The sequence below is a fragment of the Myotis daubentonii genome, chromosome 1, assembly GCF_963259705.1.
Source record: "Myotis daubentonii chromosome 1, mMyoDau2.1, whole genome shotgun sequence".
In the NCBI taxonomy this organism is placed as follows: Eukaryota; Metazoa; Chordata; class Mammalia; order Chiroptera; family Vespertilionidae; genus Myotis; species Myotis daubentonii.
The window spans coordinates 59,892,841-59,910,142 of NC_081840.1; the positions used below are offsets into that span (position 1 = coordinate 59,892,841).

Genomic DNA, 17,302 nt, shown 5'->3' on the forward strand with positions numbered 1-17,302 from the left:
TAACCTTTGGTATTTTAATTATGATGTACCTTGGTGTGGGCCTCTTGTTTGGGACTTTCTGTGCTTCCTGGACTAGTAAGTCTATTTCTTTTACCAGGTAGGGGAAGTTTTCTGTCATTATTGCTTCAAATAGGTTTTTAATTTCTTGCACTCTCTCTTTGCCTTCTGGCACCCATAGGATGCAAATTATGGTACACTTGAAATTGTCCCAGAAGCTCTTTATACTATCTTCATAATTTTGGGTTCTTTTCTCCTTTTGCTTTTCTGATTGGATGTTTTTTGCTTCCTTATATTTCAAGTTGCTGATTTGATTCTTGGCATCCTCTACTGTCAATTCCCTGTAAATCTTCATTTCAGTTAGTGCAGTGGTTCTCAACCTTCCTAATGCTGCAACCCTTTAATACAGTTCCTCATGTTGTGGTGACCCCCAATTTCATTGTTACAAATTGAACATAATTAAAGCATAATGATTAATCACAAAAACAATATGTAATTATATATGTGTTTTCCGATGGTCTTAGGTACCCCTGTGAAAGGGTCGTTTGACCCCAAAGGGGTCGCGACCCACAGGTTGAGAACCGCTGAGTTAGTGTATCCTTCATTTCTGACTGGTCCTTTTTTAGTTATTGATGTTCTCACTAATTTCCTTGGAATTCTCACTAAGTTCCTTGAGCATCCTTATAACCATTGTTTTGAACTCTGTATCTAATACAGTGGTTCTCAACCTTCTGGCCCTTTAAATACAGTTCCTCATGTTGTGACCCAACCATAAAATTATTTTCGTTGCTACTTCATAACTGTAATGTTGCTACTGATAGGAATCATAATGTAAATATCTGAGATGCAGGATGGTCTTAGGCGACCCCTGTGAAAGGGTCGTTCGACCGCCAGAGGGGTCGCGACCCACAGGTTGAGAACCGCTGTTCTAGTAGTTTGCTTGCTTCCTTTTCATTTAGTTCTTTTTTCTGGAGATTTCTCCTGTTCTTTCATTTGTGACATGTTTCTTTGTCTCCGCATTTTGGTTGCTTCCCTGTGTTTGTTTCTATGTATTAGGTAGAGCTGCTGTGTCTCCTGGAATTGGTAGAGTGGCCTTGTGTAGTAGGTGTCCTATAGGGCCTAGTGGCTCAGCATACCCAGTCACCTGAGCTGGGCACTCTTGGTGTGCTCCTGTGTGGGCTGTGTCCTGTTGTAGTTGAGCCTTGATTACTCTTGGAATAACTGGGAGGAATTGACCCCCAGGCCAATTGGCTGTGAGGACTAGCTGTGACTACAGTGGAAGAGCTGCTGTGCAGGAGACACCCCTATGGATCAAGACTTGCTTCTGTGGGGCTTTGGTGCTCACTGAGTCCGCCCTTTGAGTGTGTCGCTTTAGATGTGGTAGAGTTGTAATTTGGTGTGGTCTGAAACTTTTCCACCAGGTGCAATGGCTCTGGGGCCTCCTGGGAGGTGCAAAGTCAGCCACTGCTTGTCCCTTGCCTGGGGCCACCTGGCATGAACTACAGAGCAATCTGCAGATGGCTGCTACTTGTGTTGTGCTAGGAGGTGTCCAGGAGAGGCCAAGCTGTGAACATTGGCAAGTTGCTGCTAGTGCCAGGCCTGGGGCCACTTATTGAGAGGTATGGGGCACACCAAGTCCAGCTGCTGCTTATTTGAGAGATTTTAGGAAAATCTGAAGCCTGAGCCAGAACAGACCATTAATATAAAAAAAGCCACTGCAAACAGGTTGGGTGGGGCTGCAAATTGGGTGGAGTGGGATCTCAGGGAATCACCAAGTTGAACAATGTTGGCCAGAATAATGGAGCACCTGCCAGTCAGCTCTGTGTGGGGGGAGATCTCAGCAGGAAAACAATGACCTCTGCCAGCACTTTTGTTTAGGAGATAGCTGCCCGCCAAGTTCTTGCCCTGATGCTAGACAATTTAGTTCCTCCCCATATGTCCCTGGATCCTTTCAAGCTGCTGCCCAGCACTGGAGCTCAGAGGGAGTAAGTCTGTGCAAGGGCCCTTTAAGAGGAACTGCCTGGATCTCAGGCAGCCTCTGTGTCACTTAGCCACAATTCCTGCTGGTTTTTCCAGCCCAAAGTTAAGGGGACTTCTCTTCCCAGCACTGGAACCCTGGGCTGACAGTTTTGATGTGGAGCTGGGACCCTTGCTCCTCAGAGGAGGCCTTCTCAGCCAAGATATCCATCCCAATTGAAAACACGTATTGGACCAGCCCATTCTGCGCCTCTGCCTCACCTACCAGTCTCAGTGTGGTTTCTTTAAATTTCCTAGTTGGAGGGCTTTTATTCAGTCAGATTTTAAGCGGTTCTGAATGATGGTTGTTCTGTGTTTTAGTTGTAATTTTGATGGGTTGTGGGAGGTGGCGAGTACCACGTTTACCTATGCCGCCATCTTCTCTACAGCTCAAATCTGATATTTTAAATTACTGATTTCAAAAGATGTTATTACTTACTAGTTGCTTTCAATTTAAGAATAATTGGGTGAGACTCCTTCCCATGAATAATGCTTATAATATTCTATTGAGAATTTTGGGAAAAAATAGATAATTAAAATAAGAAGAATTATCCATAGGAGGTTTTAATGATAAGTGATGGGAAAATCATATTATGTATGCTTTCAAGTTTACTTTCCTGAAAAGGCAATTTCTGCTATAAAAAAATCAAGAAAATGTAACACCTTTCTTCTACCATTAATATGTAATCAAACCCGGGGTCTTTTTATAGGACTTATAATTGTGCAAACAGTGTAAGATCATTTGTATGACTCAATGTGGCTTACATGTCTCTGGAGACAGAATCACGTAATTTGGCTAAGAACTTAGACTTCTGCGGCTTTAGTTGGGTGGGATCAGATTCCATTCCTGAAAAAGGGTGGCTTTGAAATGCCTAATCTGGCATTTGTCACAGAGTAATACTTGAATTTTGCTCTTTTAAAGCTAACTCATTTCAGAACCTTGAGGTAAAGCAGTGATTATAAATTTGCAATATAGGTGCCATAAATGTGAAGAGCTGTGATTGATGATTTATTAAATTTATAGTTTTTAGAGCTGTTCATGAAAATTAAAACAGAAACACTGATCTACAGGTACATATAAAATAAGTCTCGTTAAAATAATTTAGATGATCAAAGGGTTTTTTTTAAATGGAAAGGATGGCCCTAGCTGGTTTGGATCAGTGGATAGAGCATGGCCTGCAGACTGAAGGGTCCCAGGTTTGATTCCAATCAGGGGCAAATGCCCAGGTTGCAGGCTTGATCCCCAGTAAGGGGCATGCAGAAGGCAGCCGATCAGTGATTCTTATTATTGATGTTTCTATCTCTCCTCCATCTCCCTTCCTCTCTGAAATCAATAAGAATATTTAAAAAACAAATAAATAAATAAATAAATAAAATGGAAAGGATGAAATGAATTAAAAATCAAGTGTCCAAGGAAAATAATGCCTTATCAAAATATATTAACACAACATTTCATAGTTGATAAAAGAGAAATATCAATTGGAATAAAAATTTCAAACAGACTAAAGGATGTGCATTCTATCTTTTCATACCACCAAAGTCAAGTCAAAGCTAAGACCAGAAAGTGCTTGCTAATTTTTTTTGTTATCTTAGCTTTTCTCCAGTTTTGAGTAGAAACTGGAAACATTGACTGTTTGGGGGCTCCACCTTTGTTACTCCTTTTGGCTCAACCCCATCTGTGTCCTCTTGAATGCTCAGAATTTGCCTCTTCTCTTTACTTGCTGATCTCTGCTTGTGGTGGGCATTGTAGGTAGGTTTCCTGACAGTTAAATGAGTTTCTTATAATCAAAATAAAGGCTTCTAGAATCAAGCATATATAATGTGTTTTAAGTAATTAAACAAGACAGCCCTCGCAAGATCATTCTTTGGGATTTAGTAGTTGTCCAAAATCTGAAAATACTACTTTAAAAGAATGTCTCACCACAAATTAGTATGGTGGCTGTATTGCCTGTAATAGGACTAGAATGCAGAAAGTGTTCAATACGTGTTAGTGAAGAAATGGTCTTGTGCAAGGTGCTTCATTTAGGTGAGCCTCAGTTTCTCTTTTTAACATTGGAATTTAACTGGCCTTTCTTTCAAAATGGTAGCATATATTAAAATATTTAGAAACATATAGCATACTTATGTAAGTTAAAAAAATATTTTTACTGTTATTTTACTCTCAATTCATGGAAGGCAAAAGATTGGTATTGCAATTTCTTATTTTTTATTTTTTTTAATTAAATCTTTATTGTTCAGATTATTACATTTGTTCCTCTTTTTCCCCCCCATAACTCCCCTCCTCCCAGTTCCCACCCCACCCTCCGCCCTCACTCCCCACCCACTGTCCTCTTCCATAGGTGCACGATTTTTGTCCAGTCTCTTTCCGCATCTCCCACACCCCTTTCCCCCCAAGAATAGTCAGTCCATTGCCTTTCTATGTCCCTGATTCTATTATGATCACCAGATTATTTATTCACTTGATTCTTAGATTCACTTGTTGATAGATGCATATTTGTTGTTCATAATTTGTATCTTTACCTTTTTCTTCTTCTTCCTGTTCTTAAAGGATACCTTTCAGCATTTCATATAATCCTGGTTTGGTGGTGATGAACTCCTTTAGCTTTTCCTTATCTGTGAAGCTCTTTATCTGACCTTCCGTTCTGAATGATAGCTTTGCTGGATAAAGTAATCTTGGTTGTAGGTTCTTGGTATTCATCACTTTGAATATTTCTTGCCACTCCCTTCTGGCCTGCAAAGTTTCTGTTGAGAAATCAGCTGACAGTCATATGGGTACTCCCTTGTAGGTAACTGAGTTTCTTTCTCTTGCTGCTTTTAAGATTCTCTCTTTGTCTTTTGCTCTTGGCATTTTAATTATGATGTGTCTTGGTGTGGTCCTCTTTGGATTCCTTTTGTTTGGGGTTCTCTGCGCTTCCTGGACCTGTAAGTCTATTTCTTTCACCAGCTGGGGGAAGTTTTCTGTCATTATTTCTTCAAATAGGTTTTCAATATCTTGCTCTCTCTCATCTTCTGGCACCCCTATAATTCTGATGTTGGTACGCTTGAAGCTGTCCCAGAGGCTCCTTACACTATCTTCGTATTTTCGGATTCTTTTTTCATTTTGCTTTTCCAGTTGGGTGTTTTTTGCTTCTTCGCGTTTTGAATCTTTGACTTGATTCTTGCACTCCTCTGGTCTGCTGTTGGGTGTCTGAATAATATTCTTTATTTCAGTCAGTGTATGCTTAATTTCTAGTTGGTTCTTTATCACAACATCGAGGGTCTCATTAGATTTCTTGAGGATCTCACTACATTTATCGGCGGTCTCACCAGTCTTTTCGAGGGCCTTACTAAGTTTATCAGCAGCTTCTAGACAGTTCTTGAGAGACCTTAAAAGTGTGGTTTTGAGCTCTATATCTTCCATTTCTGACATTTGCGTCCTGTTTCTTTGTCTCCGCATTTTTTTATCTTTTCTTGGTGCACCCCCTAGTGGTCTTTGTGCGCAGTCTTGTAGTTAAGCCTTGATTGTTGTCGGTAATACCAGGGGTGATTTGACCTCCAGGCTAATTGGCTATGAGAGTCCGCAATTTGTAATGAATTTGATTCCTGCTGCAGTGAAAATGTTCTGGATTTTCAAGAGCAATTTTGATTTCATCTAGTCCAATGGTTTGATCACACAAACTATTAAAATACTTCAAATTCATATGTATCTCCTGTCTCATAGTTGGCCGCCAGTCCTCTGCCAGATAATGTTCTAATTTGGAAAATTAGAGAGACTAGTTCATCGTAATGACAGTATTCACATTAATACCATAGAAAAATATTGGTGATAGTTTAGGCAGGATTTGTTTCAGGGTGATGGTTTTTGTGTGTTTTTTTTTTTTTTTGGTGTGTGTGTGTGTGTGTGTGTGTGTGTGTGTTTAATATTAGCATGTTAAATAGAGAATTGTGTGAAGACTTTTACTAGGCAATAACTATAAAGCTAATTTGTTTCAGAGAAACATGGGTGTCACCGGCCGAGGAGACCCTGGAACCCTGGTCGTCCTTCCTACACCCACGTCCGGACACCATGCTCAGACCTCGGCCTCAAAACAAACAGAAGCAGAAGCTGGTAATGGGGTTTGATTCCTGCTGATCTTTGTAACATCCATAACCACAGTTCCAGAGGGTTGCTTTGAAAATAAAAGGAGAGCAAAGATGTATCTAGTTTTTGAGTGAACAAATGCGTAATGTTACTCCTACTTGATGTGTGTCCTCCCCCTAAATTTCATTTTGCATTTAAAAGACAAAGTTGCCCTAGGCCTTCTTACGTCTATTTTTCATGGCGTTCCCTCCATTCGGAAGTGATTCTGTTTAGAAGGAGAACAATGAGAATTTTAATGGCACAGTCATATTTTTATTCCCTGGCTTTATTGAGAAATCAAGGGCTTCACATAAGAAAATTGACAAATAGCGGACACTTTTTCATTCACATTACTGGTTTATTTCAACCATTTTTTTCTTTTTTTAAAATATATTTTTATTGATTTCAGAGAGGAAGAGAGAGGGAGAGGTAGAAACATCAGGGATGAGAGAGAATCACTGATTGGCTGCTTCCTGCAGGCCCCCCCCCGCCCCCCCCCCCCCACGTTGGGGATCGAGCCCGCAACCCAGGCATGTGCCCTTGACTGGAATCGATCCCGGGACCCTTCAGTCCACAGGCCAACACTCTGTCCACTGAGCCAAACCGGCTAGGGCTCAACCATTTTTTTAATGATAATGTTCCTGAAGTGTATTAGGTGTTTTCTGATTTATTTGTGAGTTTCTTGTGGGCAGGGGCAGTGTTTTTATCTCTTTCTTCCTAACACATGGCCGAGTGAATGACACAGAATTTGCGGTCCTTGAGCATTTGATGAATTAACAGTTTAACTTTTCCTTAAGACTTAGAATTGTCATTATGAAGAAGAGTTGGTGTGCTTACTGCAGGCCCCTGAAGTTTTCAGAGGTCACAGAGGACTATAGGGCTTCTATTCACTGAGCTTTTGAGCGAGCCTTGGCATGTCTTTTAGTAGCTTTCATCCCTAATAGGGGATTGGCCCCTTGCAGCCTGCTTCTTCCCCCCACATACCAACACATGCACACTCTCTCTGTTTGTAACCCAAAAAGAACTAAGAATTGCCAGAGCAAATCATACGTACTAAACCAAACCTTAGTTTTCACACGTTTCTAATTCAGTAGGCAGTATTACCAGGATCCTTAGAGAACCCCTGCCTTGCCTGAGAAATCAGTCAACAGTATTTTTCTCATTGTTCATAGATCTTTTTCCCTTACTTCTAGGTTCTAGATGGTCGAGAATATCTAATTGCTCATTAGGTGCGTGGTAATACCACCTTAATTTATATCTTGCTTCTTACTTTTCAGTGTCATTTTATGTCTGTTATCATATTTGGAATGGCCTGAGAATCATATTTGTGTGTGTGAAATGAGTAGTTTGGCTTTGGGAAATCCTGTCAATATGAAAGAAATTGGACTAAGTCAAATCAGACTATAAACAAATTTATTTTTCTTTTTTTAGTCTTTTCCCCTAAAAACAACACATTAACAACTTCATTAGAAAGGATTAAATAATCCAAAACATATAGTAAGAGATAAAGTCCTTTACAATCTTACTCCCAGAGTGCCACTGTTGACTATTTGGTTATAGTCTTCTAATATCTCATTATTTTTAAAAGTAATTTAAACATTAATTATTAAATACTTGACACATACAAAAAATACATGTAATGATCACATAAGTTACGAGGGCTGATGACCAGGAATCCACTTTAAGACTTAAGAAATAGAACATTACCAATACTGTTAAAGACTGCTCCCCTCCAGTTTGCGTAGTTATTTATCTATCTGTGTGTCCACCCATCCATCTGCCTATCTACTTACCAACTTGCCTACATATCCATCTATCCGTCCATCCATCCATCCATCCATCCATCCATCCATCCATCCATCCCATTTTTGGTAGGATTATTGGTATGAACCATGAATTCATATTTTTAAAAAAACATATTTTAAATATACACTTTATTGACTTTTTAGAGAGAGAGGAAGAGAGAGAGAGAGAAATATTGATGAGAGAGGACCATCATCGATCAGCTGCCTCCTGCATGCCCCCTACTAGGGATGGACCCACACCCGGGCATGTGCCCGGTGCCTTCTTGGTTCCTGGGTCGATGCTCAGCCGCTGAGCCACACGAGCCAGGCTAAAATATGTTTTATAATTCATTACTAAGTGTTAAAATTTTCCCAGATTTAGCTAGTGGAGCCTCTTCAAACTGGCTCCCATGTCCTTGGGACATGCTATATATTTGAGTAATTTCTTACTTTCTGGTATAGCAAAATACTCTAGCCTCATCTTGTATATACCCTTTCCCGGTACTAGAGTCAGTCATTTCTTGAAGATTTGAGGTCCTTTTTAGTGGGAAATGGTATTCAATACTAAAATCTGAGCATTATTTTTCATAGCAATTTAAAATAGAGGGTTTTATTCAGTTTTGCACATTAAAATACTAAGTCTCAGAGAGGTTAAGTGATATTCTCCGAGTCACACACCCAGTAAATAGTGGAAACAGGATTTAAACCCAAGTCTTTCTCTTAAGCATCATACTTTTTCCAGTTATACTGTAGCCTTTAGTCATGTCATTTGGTCTCCTTTTTCCCTCCTTCCATCCCTCTCTCCCTCCCACCCTCGTACCCTCCCTCCTTTCCTTCCTTGTAGTTCTTAGTCTAAATTGATATAAAACTTTGCTATCATTTAATTTTTGCAGATAAGAAAAATGTCCCTGAGATTAAAGGTTCATGCTGTGGACACAGCTTCCAAGAACTTGAAAAGTCAAAGGAGGAATGTCAAGATCTAAAAAGAAAACTGGAGAAATGCTGTCGGCACCTTCAGCATTTAGAAAGGAAGCACAAAGCCGTAGTGGAAAAAATCGGAGGTTAGCATTTAAGGTGGCATTGCTACCGGTAGGAATCTCTCTGATCCTTGTTGACATGTTCACATGTGAACTTTTACTTAACAGGCACTGCTTCTCTTTGGGAGTTAATGTAGACTAATTTGGACCTTATTTTTACTCACCAAATTATTACTGAACTCAAAAGAGGAAAATTGGAGCTCTGATGAAAAGGTCACACTCCTTTCTTCCTGTTTTGATTGAAGAGACACTGAGTGCCCATTACGTGTCAGGCAGTATTGTAGGCACTGGCGATATCGCAGTAAATGCATCAGGCAGAATTCCACTTTAGATGGAGATATGCAAGACTGTTCTTTTCCTTCAAGAAGCTTCTTATCAAGTGAGGACAATTGAAAACAAGTTAATCAATAATTGCAGCATTGAGTGCTACTGGCAGTATGTTCGTGTAAACTTGGAAGAAAAGATGTTCATTAACTCTTCCTCCTGTTTAGAGTTAAGGGAGGCTTGACTGAGCCGTGAAAGGTGAAGGTCTTTGCCAGAGAGAACAGCATTCTAGGCAGAGGGCAAAGGCGCCTGGGTCTGACCTGGTTGCCTTCCAGTCCATTTTTCACAGTGTTTTCAGGGAAATTATTTAAACGGGCATTTCTGCCATTTTCTATTGCCCTTATAAGAAAGGAAGCTATTGAGCTTATGAGGGTACACCCTCTTACCTTTCACTCTTCACTTATATTCTGTGCTCTGTATTCTTTACATTTGAAATAGTTCAGATTCTTGAACTGGTCAGGAATTTTCTTTTACTCCTGTAAGTACCCTGAGGATAAGGAATGTTTTGTCTTATTCACCCTTGTTGTCATGGTGCCCACTACATACCAGACAATAGTAAACGTCTGAATGAATGAAAGCCTGAATCCATGGACTCCAAATAATTGCATCATCCATAAAAGACCAGGTGGATAGATTTACTTTGTTTTTTTCTACATTCACCTCTTGCTTGCCTGGGCAACCTCAGTCACTTCCTGAGTCTTTCTGCTTCCACTCTTGCCCCTCTCATCTGTTCTCCTTCAGGTAGCTAGAGCAGTGATGACGAACCTTTTGAGCTTGGCATGTCAGCATTTTGAAAAACCCTAACTTAACTCTGGTGCCGTGTCACATATAGAAATTTTTTGATATTTGCAACCATAGTAAAACAAAGATTTATATTTTTGATATTTATTTTATATATTTAAATGCCATTTAACAAAGAAAAATCAACCAAAAAAATGAGTTTGAGTATCACCTCTGACACGCGTGTCATAGGTTCACCATCACTGAGCCAGAGCAACCTTTTACAAAGTAAATTGTGTCACCACACTCTTAAAGCCCAGTAGGGGCTGGATGTGGTCCTCAGTGAGACATACAAATACTTAATTGAAGAGTCTAAAAAGCCCTTCATGACGGAGCATCTGCTAGCCCCTCCAGCTTCGTCTTCCCCAGCCCACATACCCATTCATAGAGCCATAGCATGGATTTCATTGTCTCTTTCCTCGGGACCTCTTTGCATTCCCTCCTTTTACCAGAACATCTGCCCTACCATCCAGACCATACTGCCTGGCTAGCTCCTCCGCATCTCTCTCTCAGTGCATGCCTTCCTCAGGGAGGTAATCCCAGCCGCCAGACTTGATTAGGTTCTTCTGATAGACGTCCCCTCACCACCTGTGATTTTTATAACAGTCATCATCCTTGGAGTTATTGGACGTTTATATTCTCCAAAGGAGTAAAGACTTCATGGTGACAGGGATCAAGTCCTGGACCAGCACTTAGCACAGTGTCTGGCATCAGCACACACTGTGAACACCGTTGCCTAAGAGAAGCCATCTACATCCTCCTACTGCTTGCTAAGTCTGTTAAAGATCTATATACAGTGGGGCCTTGACTTACGAGTGTCCCAACTAACGAGTTTTTCGAGATACGAGCCGTCTCTTGGCCGATTTTTTGCTTTGAGTTGCGAGCTAAAATTTGGGTTATGAGCTAGCTTCAGATACCCCACTGCTAGTTGGCGCAGCGAATGTCACAGTGAACACCACAACATCAGCCCAGCGTCACGTTTCTCACTCGTTCACTTTTGATTTGACATACGAGTAATTTGAGTTATGAGCTCCGTCACGGAACGAATTAAACTTGTAAGTCAAGGCCCCACTGTATATAAAAGCCTAAGTGACCGTTACGACCAAATGACCGAATGACTGGTCGCTATGATGAGCACTGACCACCAGGGGGCAAATGCTCAATGCAGGAGCCCCCTGGTGGTCAGTGCGCTCCCACAGCCAACCAACCATAGTCCCTCCCCCTGGCCAGCCAATCTCCTGTGGTCCCTTCCCCCTCAGCCAGCCTCCCATAGTCCCTCCCCAGGCCAACCAACCTCCTGGGGTCCCTCCCCCAGCTGGCCTGGCCCTGATGGTCCCCGAACGGGGGTGGGGCCAGCTGGTGAACCTCCTTTGTTCCTTACCCCTAGCCCACCCTGCTGGGCTGGCCAGGCTGAGAGATCCTACCTATGCACGAATTCGTGCACTGGGCCTCTAGTAGATAATAATTACTCTAAGGCAAAAAGTGTTTTAAGAATTTTGAGAAAAAAATTTTAACAGTTATAACTCCTATATAGTGATTGCTTACTTATTTAGTATAATTGTTCAACTGTAGATGTAGATACAATGTAGCTACTGTAAAATTAGGTGAAAACCAGCAATATCTGTTTTATAGAGTAAAATGACAGGGGCAGTTGGGTGTGATTATTACTTATAAATAATATTTAGCACCATTCATTGTTATCATAAAATCATTATTCTACATAGTGCTTTTTAAAAATACATATATTTTTATTGATTTCACAGAGGAAGGGAGAGGGAGAGAGAGAAACATCAATGATGAGAGAGAGTCATTGATTGGCTGCTTCCTGCACACCCCCCTACTGGAGATCGAGCCTGCAACCTGGGTATGTGCCCTTGACTGGAATGGAACTCAGGACTCTTCAGTCCACAGGTGGACACTCTATCCACTGAGCCAAACCAGCTAGGGCTACCCAGTGCTTTTTGAGGTAGATCTCTTCTGTAATTTGTGCACTTAGAAATATTTCAAGGAAGTTGGTGATTAGCTCAAAACAATGGCTGCAAAAAGGGGTCAGGGTCAGAATTTAAGTCATTCAATAGTTACATTTTAGTGTTTGTCTTAATGTAAATCTGTTGATAATGTTTTTGCTCTTGTGGTTGCTTCCTTTTTGTTTCTTAAATTCCCTTTCCACTGTCTTGGTAGCATTTATTGGAAAGTGATAGGGTAATAATGAACGGTTTAAAAATATACAAGTTAACATCAATCACTAGGGGGAATAGAGTGAATCATTCCCCAATGTATGGGGTGTAATGAGAGGGTTAAGTGTAGGATACATGAGGTGCCAGGTTTGTACTTCCTGAACAATGGTATTGCCAGGCCCACGTACAGTGCTGTTAACTTATTGTTTTATCTCTGTCATAATCTTAAAGTAGGTAACACTATCTGCATTTTTCCAATGAAAAAACTCAGGTTCAGATAGTTTAAGAAATTTGCCTAAGCTCATCCAACTGGTAAGAAGTAGAGTTAGCATTTAAACCTGTGTCACTGACTGAAATTCATGGACTCCATCAGTCTCCTCATCTTTTTTAAAGTTCAAGGAATTAAAAAATCTGACCTTCATTCTGAAAACAGTGGGTTCTTAAGCTTGATTTTTAAAAAAATGTTGTTTTGAGGTGCTTGTTCAGTGATCATTGATATGATCATAGACTGTATACCAGGACCCACGGGAACTGGGAATTAGAAAACCTAGTAGTTTCTGCAGAGCTTCAGTCTAGCTGGAAAACAAAAGAGATGCCTCTGAAACAATTAGAAACCCTTGCAGAGCAGTGTGTAACCTGAAGCAAGATGAACAAGCAGCACAGATTTTAAGTGCTAAGAAAACAGAACAGGAGTGGTCAGGTTAGGGCTCATCAGGGAATGAATGGCACAGAGAGCAACTGGAAATCCTGTAGTTTCCTCCATAAACATTTGGGTTGTGAACATAAGGGAACAGGAGGCTGAGAAAAAAAGAGATTAATTGATCAGTATTCTATAAACTTCTTTTTTTAGAAGAGAATAGTAAAGTTGTTGAAGAATTAATAGAAGAAAACAATGACATGAAGAGTAAATTGGAAGAACTGAGAACACTTTGTAATTTACCACCAAGGTATACTTTTACTATTTTAAAGAAATTGCTTATTTCTAAGTATCTTTAAATTATATCAATTGTGTAGATAATATACCAGGAAAATCAATTATTGTCATTGTTATATAGTCCTATGCCATGTAACAACATTTTGCTTAATGATGGACTTCATATATGACAGTAGTCCCATCCTATCTAATAAAAGAGTAATATGCAAATTAACCATCACTCCCTCACTCTGCCAGTCTGTCACAAAGATGGCAGCGGCCACGGAGCTGGAGTGAGCAGGAGGCTTAGGTTGCCCCTGGCAATAGAGGAAGCCAAGCTTCCCGCCTGCCCTGGCCAGCCCTGAGCTCCACTCAAGGCTACAAAATTTCAATTATAGAAGATAAATAAATCCCAGATACCTGCTTCCAGCCGCTGTGGCCTCTGCTCAAGGAGGGGCTGGGAACATGGGTTGCCAGGGGCAACCCAGGCTTTGAGTGGGACCAAGACTACAAAATTTCAATTATAGAAGTTAAATAAATCCCAGATACCTGCTTCCAGCCCGTGGCCGTGGCCAGCCTGAACACAGCCCTCAGCCCCTCACCCAGGCTGGCCAGGCACCCCAGTAGGGCCCCAAACCCTGAAGGGGCTGTGGCCAGCCTGCAAACAGCCATCAGCCCCTCACCCAGGCTGGCCACACCCCCATGGGGTGAGGGTCCCCACTGGGGGGCTTGACCAGCCTGCAAAGAGCCATCAGCTTCTCACCAAGGCTGACCAGGCACCCTAGCAGGACCCCCACCCTGATCTGGGACACCCTTTGGGGCAAATCAGCCGGCCCCCACCCATGCACCAGGCCTCTATCCTATATAACAGTGGTTGTCAACCTGTGGGTCGCGACCCCTTAGGCAGTCGAACGACCCTTTCACAGGGGTCACCTAAGACCATCCTGCATATCAGATATTTACATTACGATTCATAACAGTAGCAACATTATAGTTATGAAGTAGCAACGAAAATAATTTTATGGTTGGGTCACAGCATGAGGAACTGTATTTAAAGGTCCAGAAGGTTGAGAACCACTGCTATATAATAAAAGGGTAATATGCAAATTGACCCTAACAGCAGAACAACTGGGAATGACTGGTCACTATGACACACACTGACCACCAGGGGCAGACGCTCAATGCAGGAGATGCCCCCTAGTGTGGTCAGTGCACTCCCACAGAGGGAGCTCTGCTCAGCCACAAGCCAGGCTGACGGCTGCCAGCACAGTGATGGTGGTGGGAGCCTCTCCTGCCTTCTCAGCAGTGCTAAGCATGTCCGACTGCAGTTTAGGCTTGCTCCCCGCGGGCAAGTGGACATCCCCTGAGGGCTCCCGGGTTGCCAGAGGGATGTCTGACTGCCAGCTTAGGCCCGATCGCCCCAGGGAGTGGGCCTAAGCCAGCAGGTGGACATCTCCCGAGGAGTCCCGGACTGTGAGAGAGCACAGACCGGGCTGAGGGATCCCCCCGAGTGCACAAATTTTTGTGCACCAGGCCTCTAGTCTATACTAATGATAGAGGAATATGCAAATTGTCCAAGATGCCCTCACAGTAACAGTAACGACTGAACAGAACAGCAGGCTGCGTAGGGTGACAAGGCCGGCAGGGGTGTTAATGAGGGATGACCAAATGACTGAACAGCAGGCTGTTTGGGTTAACCAAGCTGGCGGGGGAGTGGGGGCAGTAAGGAGCGGCCAGGCCGGTAGTGGAGGGGTTAGTTAGGGGTGACCAGGCTGGTGGGGGGGGGCAGTTGGGGTGACCAGGCCAGCAGAGGGAGCAGTTAGGGGCGATCAGGCCAGCAGGCAGAGGCGATTAGGGCTGATCAGGCTGCCGGGGGGGGGGGGGTTATTTAGGGGCAATCAGGTAGGCAGGCAGGTGAGCAGTTAGGAGCCAGCAGTACCAGATTGTGAGAGGGATGTCTGACTGCTGGGGATCGGGCCTAAACCAGCAGTCAGACATCCCCTGAGGGGTCCCGGATTGGAGAGGGTGCAGACTGGGCTGAGGGGACCCTACCCCCCGCCCCCCGTGCACGAATTTTGTGCACCGGGCCTCTAGTTAGATTATAATGGAGCTGAAAAATGCCTCTTCCTAGTGACCTCATAGCTGTTGAAATGCAACACTTTATTCACGTGTTTGTGGAGATGCTGGTGTAAACAAACCTGCTGAGTCATACAAACATATAATACATACAATTATGTACAGTGCATAATACTTGGTAATGGTAATAACTATGTTACTGGTTTACGTTTATTATGTTTCTTGGTTGCATCATTATTTCTTGTGCTTGATTTAATCTCATGCTGTTTCGTACAGTGACAGGTGTACAGGCTTGGAGCCTAGGAGCAATAGGCTACACCGTATAGGCTAGGTGTGTAGTAGGCTATGCCATCTAGGTTTGTGGAAGGGCACTTGGCGATGCTTGCACAATGGTAAAATTGCCTACTGACACATTTTCCAGAACATACCCTGATCATTAAGTGGTGCATAACTGTGTGGCACAAAGTATAAAAAAGAGGACAATCTTCCCAAATCCTATCCCTAGGATACCCTCTTTGAACCTCTTGTTTTATATCATTTAGGCTCTTTCATATACACATACCATGTGCACATGTTTTAAAAGTTGAGAACACTGTAAAAGCTATTTTGTAATCTTTATTAACATTTCCCCACCTCATTATAAACTCTATAATATGCTGCATTGATTTTCATCATGTGGATTTACCACGACTTACTTAAGTAACCATAACATTTCAATTGTTTTCATTTTTCTCCTATTTTAAATAACTATATAATAAAGATTCTCCTATGTAACTTTTAAGCACATTTCAGTTTATCTTATTGGAATTTATAGATAGAAGTTTTTCACTTACAACCTATGCTGTTTCTGTTTAGGTCATTGTCAGAAGGGGCCATTGAACATGCTTGCCTGCCGAGCAATCAGGGGGCCTTGGAAGAGCTCCGTGAGCAGTACATTAAAGCAGTGAAAAAAATCAAGCGTAAGTCCCTAGAGAGAGTCCCATGATTTTCAAGTGGTTTGGGCCTTTTTGTTACTGACAAAAGTAATTTTGGGGAATTTTTCAAACTACTTTGTCTTAGACCAGCCGTGGGCAAACTACGGCCCGCGGGCCGGATCCGGCCCGTTTGAAATGAATAAAACTAAAAACAAAAAGACCGTACCCTTTTATGTAATGATGTTTACTTTGAATTTATATTAGTTCACACAAACACTCCATCCATGCTTTTGTTCCGGCCCTCCGGTCCAGTTTAAGAACCCATTGTGGCCCTCGAGTCAAAAAGTTTGCCCACCCCTGTCCTATACTCTTACCAGCTTGCATAAGAGAACATGGATACCTTTCTTTTTTTTTAAAAAAAATATATATTTTATTGATTTTTTACAGAGAGGAAGGGAGAGGGATAGAGAGTTAGAAACACTGATGAGAGAGAAACATCGATCAGCTGCCTCCTGCACACTCCCCACTGGGGATGTGCCCACAACCAAGGTACATGCCCTTGACCGGAATCAAACCTGGGACCCTTGAGTCCGCAGGCTGACGCTCTATCCACTGAGCCAAACCAGTTAGGGCAATACCTTTCTTAATTAAACAGTAATGGATCATTTTGCCCAAGTAATTTCTTTTGGAAGTGACGTAGAGGATAGAGTTGTTTTATATTGTTGATTATCCTGTTTCTTTTTTGGACACTAATATTAAACTAAAAATGTCCTAATCTTATAACTTTTAACTGATAGCAAAGAAACTCTCTCGTGAGTGTTAAATTACTTTTTACTACCATCAACTTTTTAGGACCAGGGGAAATGGATCTAGTTAGGCGGCGTTCTCTGGTTTCTCATTATTTTGACAATGGACTAAGTTGTGGATGTATTTGTTTGCCACGTCCTTTACAGCCCTCGGTGGTGCAGCACCCTGCAGAGCGTTTCTTCAGTTATGTTTGCCTAGTAGCACGGATACCTCCTGGTTTTTAATTACAATAAATATTGCATAGAATGTGTGTGTCCCAGAACAATAACCAACACTTATACAGAAGAAATGTATACTTACGTCCTAATACTGCATTCATTTTTAACAAAGGAGTGGAGCAGGTCTCAAGTTCCGAATATAATTGGTAGATCATGAGAA

General features: G+C 42.0%; 1 protein-coding gene across 4 annotated transcripts in view; it reads left to right on the forward strand.

Moving 5' to 3' along the window:
* CEP152 (centrosomal protein 152) overlaps positions 1-17,302 on the forward strand; it is a 101,213-nt gene that overhangs the window by 78,020 nt on the left and 5,891 nt on the right. For 3 of the 4 annotated variants that reach the window (XM_059702132.1, XM_059702149.1, XM_059702141.1), the window contains 4 exons: positions 5,986-6,100; positions 8,790-8,957; positions 13,065-13,161; positions 16,059-16,162. In XM_059702132.1, the coding sequence (XP_059558115.1) occupies positions 5,986-6,100; positions 8,790-8,957; positions 13,065-13,161; positions 16,059-16,162 (484 nt within the window). The remainder of the gene's footprint in view (positions 1-5,985; positions 6,101-8,789; positions 8,958-13,064; positions 13,162-16,058; positions 16,163-17,302) is intronic. The other variant, XM_059702159.1, reaches the window with a different exon arrangement.